Source organism: Pelobates fuscus, chromosome 3, assembly GCF_036172605.1.
Source record: "Pelobates fuscus isolate aPelFus1 chromosome 3, aPelFus1.pri, whole genome shotgun sequence".
NCBI lineage: Eukaryota > Metazoa > Chordata > Amphibia > Anura > Pelobatidae > Pelobates > Pelobates fuscus.
Window position 1 is genome coordinate 421,530,645 of NC_086319.1, and position 12,111 is coordinate 421,542,755.

Consider the following 12,111-nt stretch of genomic DNA (forward strand, 5'->3'; position numbering starts at 1 on the left):
TAAGATGGAGGTGGCTCTCTCTATACTGACTGCCAGGCGTAATGGGCGGAGCTTATAACAATGACTGACAGGGAGCCAAGATGGAGGTGGCTCTCTCTATACTGACTGACAGGTGTAAAGGGCAGAGCTTATAACAATGACTGACAGGGAGCTAAGATGGAGGTGGCTCTCTCTATACTGACTGCCAGGTGTAAAGGGTGGAGCTTATAACAATGATTGACAGGGAGCTAGCCAGGTGTAAAGGGCGGACCTTATAACAATGATTGACAGGGAGCTAAGATGGAGGTGGTTCTCTCTATACTGCCAGGTGTAAAGGGCGGAGCTTATAACAATGATTGACAGGGAGCTAAGATGGAGGCGGCTCTCTATATACTGACTGCCAGGTGTAAAGGGCGGAGCTTATAACAATGATTGACAAGGAGTTAGAGGCACCCATTTATAGAATAAAGAGGGGTGGATTTCTACTATAAATTTTATTTTCACACCACTAACGTTTTTAAATATAGTTTGTAAATAAGCATTAAGAAAAAAAAACCTGGAAGGTGTCAGTTCCATCTTTAAACTCACTCCACTCAGAATAATGTATCCCCAGCAATGAGAGCCCCCGCAGTACTTATGGGAGTTCTCTCTTTTCACTGTCCCGTTCTAGCGTTTGAACATTTCATTTCCAGTCTATTTCTTAGCGGCTTGCCTTATGTTTAAGAAACAGAACCCACACACAATTCTCTACACTTTCCAAAGGCCTTTCTCACATTCTCTATATATCGGCATTAACGCAGCACACAGCCGACCATGTATATTCTTTATACACAAAACCATTAATATACCATAAAGGGGCAATGCACTAAAAAAATACACAACCCAATATTTTATTAACAAAAATAGAAACAAATATCACCAAATCGTGTATTTTCACAAATGTAGCAATAGCTAAATATCAATGTACACAGGAGAGCGGAGTATATTTAATGGGGAAGGTGTATCTGGGCTCATACTGTCAGAGTAATACTTACTGAGCAGGGTAGAGGTCAGTCCTTTCAATATACCACCATTTATGCTCCTATACACATTTATATTTAACTATTAATTGTTTCTTACATAAAATGTGATATTTACACCAAATATACAAAATGGTGATTTTTTTATTTAAATATCTGTTTTAAACAGAAGCCCTTGGTGACTGTTGTGCGGGTTTAGATCCTACAGTCCATGGTGGGGACCAGATTTCCATTTGAATATGTTACGTTCCTTTGATTCATGGTTACAGAATTATATTCCATATAGATCCAGACTGAGTTTATCCTTGTCCTGTCCACATCATGCCTTTACAGAGTACATACTCCTAATTAAGAACAGATTGTGGAGCTCAGCAGTCCCCAGAAACTTGTCGCAGACACCAAGTAAGCACAATATGTGTACCTACCCTGAGTCCCTACGTGGCTCGGACAGATTTTACCATAACCAAGGTATTTAAAAGGGACACTATAGTCACCAAAACAACTTTAGCTTAATGAAGCAGTTATGGTGTATAGATCATGCCCCTGCAGACTCACTGCCCAATTCTCTGCCATTTAGGAGTTAAATCGCTTTGTTTATACAGCCCTTGCCACACCACCCCTGGCTGTAACCTACACAGCCTGCATGATAAAAAAATAAAAAAATAAAAGTTTAATTTTCCAAATCAGATATAAATTTACTTTAAAAGTTTCTCTTGCTCTGTAAAATGAAGTTTAGTCACACACAGGAGGCGCCTGCAGGGTCTAGCAAGCTGTTAAGAGTGCAGGAGATAAGAAATTCTACATGCAGGGAAGTGAGGCTATGCTACATCAACAAAGTTATTTAACTCCTAAATAGCAGATAATCGAGCAGTGAGAATGTAGAGGAATGATCTATACAACAAAACCACTACAGTAATCTAAAGTTGTTTTGGGGATTATGATGTTCCTTTACAGACTCTGGAAGCTGCCATTAGATCCCATCTGTAACCCTTCCTCCCAGAGCAGTGTTCAATGCACTTTCACAGTCTGGCAAGGACAGGGTTTAAGAGGTTCAGGAACAGGCTGACAATCATTTCCCAATACGCCAGACACAGGGAACTAGAAATATATTGAATAAGAAAGCACGAGTTCTGCTATAGTTAAGGTAGGAGGATTGTTTAACCCCAGGAAATAAATAACTTCATATTTTACACCTTGGACAAGAGGCAACATGTGCCCAGGACAGATTCCTGTTACAGCAAAATGGAGCCAAGTAACCAGGACGATTTCCCAAAAATGACTTTGTACAAACAGGAAACGTTTCAGGTGACCTCCGTCTGAGGGTTAAACAGAGCAGGATCATTTATTATTTGCAAATTATCACAGCTCTTATCAATGGCCGTTGTATGATGAAGCGTGCCACCTCCATTCACGGAGGACAAGTGTCAGTTCAGAATCAAACGGTTAAGTAAATGGATGACACCAGTCAAATAACATTATATTTTGCAAAGATTCCAGAAACAGGCTGAACTCTTTAAACCCCAAGAAAATGTGGTTTGTCTTAAAAAATAAAGAATTTTACACAAGAAAAAAAAAATATATATGTATATGGGGAAGTGGGGTATTTGCCAGGGGTAAAGCCAAAAAAAAAAAATAAAGTATATATAAACAAGAGTAGACAAGTTAGACATCCTGTATAGGGTCTGTGCTGGGAGTCATGGTGGTCTCCTCCGGTGTCGCTGTGGCAAGTGGCTCCTTCAGCATGGCTGCTGCTGGTGGTTCCTGCACCATGTCCATAGCAGATGTTTTTTCCAACGTGGCTGTTGCTGGCGGCTCCTGATGCATGGTGGTAGCAGGCGGCTCCTCTGGCGTGGCTGTTGCAGCAGGCTCCTGAAGTATGTCCATGGCAGATGTCTCCTCCGACATAGCTGTTGCAGGCGGCTCCTGAAGCATGATGGTGGCAGGCTGCTTCTGCACCATGGTAGACGTCCCCTCCTGCATTGCTGTTGGAGGAGGCTTTTGAAGCATGGTGGTAGGAGGCGTCTCCTCCTGTGTTGCTGTTGCAGGAGGCTTTTGAAGCATGGTGGTGGCAGGTGTCTCCTCCTGTGTAGCTGTTGCAGGAGGCTTTTGAAGCATGGTGGTGGTGGGCTGCTCCTGCACCATGTTAGGCGTCTCTTCCTGAGTTGCTGTTGTAGGCACCTCCTGAAGCATAGCTGTGGAGTGGTGCAAGGTAGGCGGCTCTCCTTGAGTGGTTCTCCTGGGTGTCTCCTGCATGGTGTATGTGTTTTTGTAAAACGCATAGATTGGTCGCTGAAAACCTGCTGAGAAATAAATAAATTAAAGGGATTGACAGCCACCATGTAATCTGTATCCTGTGCCTGAGAATGGAAGAGAATACTACACTGTATGGAGCAGCCTAAGATTGGACAAGAGGATACCTGGGATATGTGGGATGGGTAAAGGACAGATTGAATTACCTTTAGCTTGGGTGTGTGGTGTATCAATGAGCTCGTAACTGGAGAATCCAACCTTAGAAGATAGCAGGTATGACGTGAACTGATGAGGTTTGAAGGAAATCTTACTGAAGTTTCTGAAGATTGTTTCCTGAAAGACACGTGAGAATCACCATTACAGATCTTTACCAAAGGCAGGTTTATCGCAGCAGACTGTCCGCATGTCTTCTGGCAGTGACACATCTATTGTGTTTGGATAAACTGAAATACTAAGTAAAATTAAACATACTGAGGGCACCAAAAATAGATAGAAAAATCACCAGAAACAGGATTTTAAAAATGGCGATAACGTTCTGAGAAGAAAGATGCATTTTATATAGGCTCAAATCGTCATATTACCCATCCATTTTGTCTTGGAGTTGGAGGTTTTTGTAATATTACAAACTAGAAATTACCCCCATTATTGCATAACATTTGCAAAATTAGACAACCCGAGATATTGCAAATAGGGTGTATCTAGTGTTTTTTTAGTAGCCACTTATGAACACTAACTTTGGCCAGTGTTTGTGACTAAGCGGCTACTAAAAAAAGACTGGACATCCCCAATTTTGAATACGCTGGGTTGTGTAATTTTTCAAATGGTATGCCATCATCGGGTAATTCTCATTGCTGGACACCATAACACATGAACATGGGGGTGTACTGGTATACTCGTGTGATGTCGCTGAACACAACCCAGCAGGGGACCTGGTAAGTATTAAGGACAGCAGGGATGCCCACCATCCTTAATGGAGTTAACATCGCACAGAAACCTCGCACTTTCAGCCAAAAATTCAGGGTTAACAAATGTGACAACCGTCATTAGATTTTCACTTCTATCAAAAAAATATAAAAATGTTTAATTATATGTAATGAAAGTTAAAGGGACTCGACGCAAACTATGCAAAAATGTTTAATTGCAAAAATCCTCAAACTTACACAACTACAACCAAGTTTCCCAATCAAATTTCATATTTTTTCAATTCACTGTTTAGTAAATGCACCCAACGGTATTAAAAGGTGACACTACAGGTCCTCAAGAGCAAAATATTTCCATCAAATATTCCCACACGGTATACACTATTAGGGAGGCAGCAAGGAAGGATAGGGAAACGCGGCACTGCACATATTGGTGAACGCTGGGCTTTAGAAAATCCCAGACAGTGGACCCTCCGTATTGGTCACTGCCTTCTACTGCACTATATTAATACATGATCGGGGGAAGTAACACTGTCGACCATTAGGTGGGTGAATCGCTCTATTGGAGATTTGAGTTCCGGTGCCAAGAACAGGGAACTCTTTAGGGGGTTTATTTACTAAAAGAACTGTAGTGAATTGAAATCCAAATGGCGACATTTAGGCCTTACCCACCAAGCTGCAACTATAGCAGAGCTGGACAACCAGATGTTTATGCCGACATTAACATTTCAGCTTGGCATTTAGTGAATAAATCCGAGTGAATGCACCAGAGAACAGCATGGCTGAATTGATAAGCGAGAAGAGTGCGGTTTACTTCTATTTCTTACATATTTCGAATGGCTGTCAAACGGACACCCGGTGTAAGGAGATAAAGTATGTTTCTTGGGTAAGCCCCCGTACTCCTTAACACAATGCCACCTATGACCAGAGTGTCCCCACTATTTCATCTGATTGGACACAAATCATGCAGTGAGGAGATGGTCCCAGCGCTTGAATAAAGGAAATATAACCACTTTAGGACCACATCAGTGTGTTAAAAGTTCCAGCACTGTGAAATCCCTGCTAGTACAAGGGAGCTGCAGGTGTCCACGGATTCCGGAGGATGTCCTCTCAGCTGGGGCCACAGACTGAAAGAAACTGTAGGCAGCGCTCCAGGCGAGCACTGCACACGGGACCTATAAATCGCAGTGTGGAGAGTTTGTGCTCAGAGGTTCTTTAGCTTTAAATCCATAATTCACTCTTTGCCATATTTTTTTTATAACCCAAAAAAGTAAATTAAAGAGAAAGCAATGCTTTCCTACGGGGATTCCGGCAACGCTGGAAACCCTCATGCACAGCGTGAGGGCGTCCAGCGTTGTTTAGGCGACCAAAAGTCGTCTAAGAACCCAGAAGTCCCTCTATTGGCTGTAAACTGCAATAATTACATGCTCAGGGTTAAGCGTGATGGGAGCTGAAGTGGTCTGGGTGAATAGAGTGTCCCTTTAACGTCAGACATAACTAAAGTTCGTTTTCCTTTAGTCGCACTAGTTGGGTAGAAAGTATTAAAAAGACACTATAGGCATCAAAACCACTTTAGGTTAAAGGAACAAAATGTATTTTGGACACTATACTGCACTATTTAGGTCCCTAGTACCATTATAAAGAATTAAAAAAAAAACAAAAAAAACACAACCTCATCTTTATTCCAGCAACCGCTGCAATCTCAGCCAGTCCAATACTTTCCCATAGAAAAGCACTAAAAAGCTAGTGTGCATGTTTGGCAAAACGCTGCGCCAAGTCAATGCATCTCGATAGGGAGTATTCAGTGCCTCCATGCATAGCGTGGAGACGCTGAATGCCAGTGCTGCACAATGTGCAGCACTGACCCAGGAAATACCTCTAGTGGAAGTCTGAATGACGGTGACCAAGTGTCCCTAGGCTCTAATGTAAATAAAGCCCTGTCTCTGAAAAGGCAGTGTTTACATTAAAAAGCCTTTAGACACATACTACACTCACCAGGGCAACTAGATTAAGCTGTAGTTCTGGTGACAATAGGGTCCCTTTAATGAAGCAGTTTTGGTGTATAGGTCATGCCTCTGCAGTCTCACTGCCCAATTATCTGCCATTTAGGAGTTAAGTCACTTTTGTTTCGGTTTATGCAGCCCTAGGCAAACCTCTCCTGGCAGTGACTCTCAGCCTGCAAAAACGGTTTCATTTTCAATTGGATGTTAACTCCTGCTCTGTAAATTAAACTTTAATCACACACAAGGGTCCTGCAGTGTCTAGCAGTATCTTAATACAGAAGATTCCCTCTAAATTAAATAGATTATGTAATAAAGGAAGTGTGAGCATTAGATCTCTCTTGACAGGAAGTGTTTAGGAAGGCTGTGTAAGTCACATGCAGGGAGGTGTAGATGAAGCTGTATAAACAGCAATTTAACTCCTAAATGGCAGAGAATTGAGCAGTGAGACTGCAGGGGCATGATAAAAGAAGAACCCCCCCCCCCCCCCCAGTTTTGTGCCTATATTATCCTTTAACAAATTACAAAACTGAGGGGATTTTTCTTTTTAAGTTTCTTCTGTTATCATGTAATATTTTATTTCTATTTAATATTGTGTGATGTATACACAATGTAACCGTAAGCCATGATTTCCTTGTAAAAGAATGCTATATATGTACTGGGTGCACTTAAATAGAAATGGTGCAATTGTAGTTTTTATGGTGCCAGGAGCCCCCTGGCTCCCTCCACAATTTCATTTGTTAACCCCTTAATACACACACAGTGTATTTTAATATTCATATAAGTACATATATTTGTATTAAAATACACTTCGAATGAAGTTATATATTACATATATTTTATATATACGTATAATTACAAGAATACAAATAAAATATTTTTCAAAAAAACATTTATATTATATAAACATATGCAATTTCATTCTAACTATTTTGAGAATATATATATATATATATATATCTCAAAATAGACTTAGAATGACATTTATATAAAATACAAAACCGCAAAAAAATTAATAAAAATTATACACACACACACACACACACACACACACACACACACGATTACAATAGTATACAGGAAGAATTTAAATACATATATATGTATATATTAAAATTCAACGTGTATATTTTAGTACTCTTAGCATAATTATGTGATTTTATTCATTAAAATTTGCCGGACCTGGGGGCCGGGGCCTGACTGTGATGCGGCTGGACGCATTTTCAGAGAGCTCCGGGCAAATCAGTGAAACTAAACCACTTACCCGTATTCCCGGTACTCTCTCTGAGACAGCGTGCGAAGCTTGAACGTCAGGTGAAAGGTGACTGGCTTTGAACGGTCAACAGAAGCCGTCCAGACTAAGCCCTCAACGAGCTGGAGTGAGGCCTAGCAAGCATTGTGGAGGGGAGAGGCGGCTGCTCTCCCAGCCAAAGCTCAGTCGGACCTTCATCCAAATCTTGGTGCCCTGCTACACCCCCCCCCCCCCCATGGACCGCACATGGGAGATAAAAAAAATTTGCAGGACCTGCCTGACAACCCAGGCAGAAAGTGCAGAGAATTAAATTTGCTAGTACTATATTTAACCATGTAACTCTCCAAGACACCATAAAATCTGTACATGGGGGGTACTGTTTTACTCAGGAGACTTTGCTGAACAAATATTAGGGCTTCAAAATGATAAATTGTATTACAACGATGATATTTTCATTAAAACTGAAGTTCTTTGCATTTTTCACAGACAAACGGCACTTTTATGGACGATATTATTGTTGTAATGTTTTACTGTTTTGAAACACTAATATTTGTGTTCAGTGAAGTCTCCCAAGTATAACAGTACCCCCTATGTACAGGTTTTATGGCGTTTTGGAAAGTTACAGAGTCAAATATAAGGCTTGCATTTCAGTTTTTTCCACACTGAAATTCGCCAGGATGGTTACGTTGCCTTTGAGAGCGTATGGTAGCCCAGGAATGAGAATTACCCCCCATGATGGCATACCATTTGCAATAGTAGACAACCCAAGGTATTGCAAATCGGGTATGTCCAGTGATTTTTAGTAGCCACTTGGCCACAAACACTGGCCAAATGTTTGTGTTTTGCTTTTTCCCACACAAAAACAAATATGAACGCTAGTTTTGGCCCAGTGTTTGTGACTAAGTGGCTACTAAAAAAAGACTGGACATACCCCACTTGCAATACCTTGGGTTGTGTACCTTTGCGAGTGTTATTCCATAAATGGGGGTAATTCTTATTCCTGGGCTACCAAAAGGTCTCAAAGGTAACATTACTAATCTGGCAAATTTTAATGTGAAAAAAAATGAAAAATGGAATGTGCAATTTGACCCTGTAACAAAACACCATGAAATCTGTTAATGGGGGGTACTGTTTTATGCGTGAGACATTGCTGAATACAAATATATGCATTTCATTGCAGTAAAAGCAAACAGTATCATGACATTTACAGCTAAAATGTCAGGCGGAACTAAAAAAAAAATTTAAATCTTAATTTCAGTTTTTTATTTTATTCATAATAAATTATGTTTCAAATATGAATAGTTCATGAGGAATTAAAGCCCTGTTTTTTTCTGAACAAAATTATATATAATAAGTGTGAATTACAGTTGGATAGACATAGCGCAAATTCCAGGTTTTGTTTACGTTTTGATCACAACGTGTACTACTGACTCCGTCCGGAAGAGGTTAAACTAATAGCAGACTTACATGAGTGGGGAAAATACGACACTAATGGTACCACAAACACTACAGCATGCTATAGTAGTTATGGTGCTTGGATTATGGCATAAACTAGACATTGTGCTATAATCTGATATAGAATTGTATCCAAGTTAAGGAAGATCCCTATTAGTCCAATGAATAACTTGATTGAGCTAGAATTTCAGTAAAGTTTCTAAAATTCCGTTATGATAAAAACAAAGTGACAATGATTACGTCCTATCTAATAACCACTGTAAATGTGCATAGAACATTTAGACTTAAAGCAAAGATCTAAAAATGCAATTCACATCAAATCCACTCTGGTGCGATCACTTTGTCAATTTCTTACAGGAAGCCATGACATAAGACAGCAGGGTCAATGCCAATTCCACGTTAAGTGAAGATGTAAGATTGTGATAAAGATTTGGCCAACTTTTTAGGGTAACCTAGAACAGGGTTACAAACATTTGGTCTTTACATTTTAAGACAGAAGGAAGCCATATATCCATCCTACACTCCAAATGTTGAACAAGTGACCTCAACCCTTGAATGTCAGAAAAAAGCCAAAGAGTTCAAAGGGCAGCTTTCTCCACAGCAGGAGATATTCAACAATCCCAAGAAATACTTACTGTAAGCCTCTTCCTCTTTCCGTAAGATGACCATGGTTGTGGCTCAATGACCAAGACTCCCCCAGGATTCAGGTGATTGTACATTCTCCGAAACAGTCTTTTGAGTCCATCATCACCCCAGTTCAGATGCACCCATTTGGTAACACTGAGGCACAGGATTACATCAAACTCTGCTTTCTGAGCCTCCACCAACTCGTCCTGTTCCACTACATAGTTACCCTATAGGAGGAGAAATGTATTAACATCCAGGAAGGACAAGAGAAAGTAACAAAACATAGGCCGGGATTTGTAAAATGACAGTAACAATGGGGGTAATGGAAATCACTTTTAAGAAGGAAGTAGAGACACCAGAGCAAAAAGTACACAGAAAGAGACAACTAAAGCATGGAGTGGAGACATGGGGGTGACAGATCAGAGGTAAACATCAAAACATAAGCAATAACAGTTACGCAATAAAGAAAAAAATAAAAAGTTGAACTAGCTTCTGACCTGCACAAATACGACGTTATGTGGAAAGTCCTTTTGCTTTTCTTCCTCTCCTTTCGGCAGATAACTGGGGGCAGCAATGGGACCTCTAGTGGTAACAAGAGCAGAAGGAAAGACTGAACCACTTTTAGCTCTCTCAGAGAGGTAATGCCTTATATTATGTCTTGCAGCTTGTACTAAGGCCCCATCAATGTCCAAACCCACCACACGGGAGGCTCCCGTGTTCTTGGCTACACACAGTGTCAAGTGTCCGACATTACATCCAATGTCCAAAACAGCTTTACCCTGGAACCATTCAGGCCGCAATGCCCTTAGACGTGCATCCTCAGTCCAGTTAGGATTACGATATCCATAATACCGGCAGTAGTTGCCGTACTGAAATCGATTTTTCATCTTTGGAGCACACTGAGGTCTTATGCACTGTATCCTAGATGCTACTGTAACTCCACTTTTAATTCTCTCAGGGCTGCCTTGTTTTCCTTCTGATTTGCTAGACGTCCTCCTTCGTTTACGATGCCGGGAGCCAGCAGTAGCGGACACAGCAGATGGTTGAGGTGCTCCTTCGGTTTCCAAGGACGGCAGTGGTACCACTTCATCCCGGCAATTAATGGTTGTGTTAAGTTCATATGGCCGCAGCTCCTCAGGAATTGGTTCGGTCTCTTTCTCCAACACGGTTGTTACCTTAATAGTAGCCTCATTTGTTGGATGGTGACGGTGTCGGTGTCTTTTCCTGCCACTCTTAAGTGGTGACAGCAAGAGCTCAACATCACCTGAGACAGCATTGAGGCTCAGTGGGTCAGTAATGTCTTTAGGGATAAGTATCTCAACTGGATCTCTGTTTCGGGATGGAAGAGGAGAGGACTTGGGAGTCTCTGCATTGAGGGTACGATTCACCTCCTCGTCCAGTAGACTGTTAAGGTTAAGTGGATCAAAGATATTACCACCAAGTAGAAATTTCGATGGTAGGACAGGTTCACATTCAGAGTTCACTCTTCTCCGTCGCTTGAATGGAGCTGGATGCTTGAATCCAATGTTAAAACTGTTTCGCCTTTTCCCCTGAAACCCGTTACGGGGGGCGCGAGCCAGAGTTTGCTGCTCAGATCCTTCTTTCGTTGCTTTGGACTGGCCATCTTGTTTAGGGGGAGGTGCAACAAGTGGAACCAGAAAAGTGACTTCGTCAGTGTTGCCGCCAACAGTCACTGGAGGCTGCATTGGCTCGGACGACGACATCTCTACCAAAACCTGCATGAGTGCATCAATTTGAAACTAGTTGTGCACTTGCAGTAATTCCAACAGGGATGGGAAGGGCAGACTGTTTACCCGGACTTCGCATTAAACTAAACTTCACACAGTTTGCAAAGCAGAAATGGTTTCAGATTTGTAGAAAGGTCACCAGTCTGTTCAGTCACACGGTTTGTGATGTAACAAGTATGGGTGGCAGGACTGGGGCAAGAGAGACGGAAAGTGAACACCCCAAAATGCGAGTCACCCCAAAACTGCAAAGGACCTTAAAACCATGAGCAGTCACCTCCAAAACCTGCACAGACCCCCAAATTACTGGACAGTCACCCCCAAAACCTGCAGAGAACCCCAAATTACTGGAGTCCCCCCAAAATCCCAAATTACTGGACAGTCACCCCAAAACCTGCACAGACCCCCAAATTACTGGACAGTCACCCCAAATTACTGGAGTCCCCCCAAAACCTGCACAGAACCCCAAATTACTGGAGTCCCCCCAAAACCTGCACAGAGCACTAAACCCCAGTAAAGTGTCTCCCAAACCAATTAAAACTTCCCAGAACCCCTCAGGTCTGTCACCCCACACTATCAGGAAATATGGGGAGCCCCCTGGTGTCAGAGGGTGGGCGTGTCCTTCACTGGGCTGGCCCCTCCCCTTTATAAGAGCCACGCCCCTGGCAAGCTCTGTCTCGGAAGTCTGTCAGCAGTGCCTGAACAATGGGCGGAGTCTGCGAGACAGAGCGAGGACTCCGAGTGACCAGCTCCCACCCGCGGTCAGTCACTACTGAGTGAAATGGCGGGGGTGTGCTCCTATATATACCGCTCCTCACCCAAGCCCCGCCTGCCTATCGCGTCATAACCCGGCCCCCTCCACAC

At 42.1% G+C, this 12,111-nt stretch overlaps 1 protein-coding gene across 1 annotated transcript; it reads right to left on the reverse strand.

Moving 5' to 3' along the window:
- Positions 1–2,293: 2,293 nt before the first annotated feature.
- Positions 2,294–11,498, reverse strand: MEPCE (methylphosphate capping enzyme). Its single transcript, XM_063449787.1, has 4 exons — positions 10,000–11,498; positions 9,511–9,729; positions 3,455–3,581; positions 2,294–3,295 (listed from the first exon to the last, which is right to left on the reverse strand). The coding sequence occupies exons 1-4, from the start codon at positions 11,242–11,244 to the stop codon at positions 2,661–2,663; spliced, it is 2,226 nt and encodes a 741-aa protein (XP_063305857.1). The 5' UTR covers positions 11,245–11,498; the 3' UTR covers positions 2,294–2,660.
- Between the last annotated feature and the right edge of the window lie 613 nt (positions 11,499–12,111).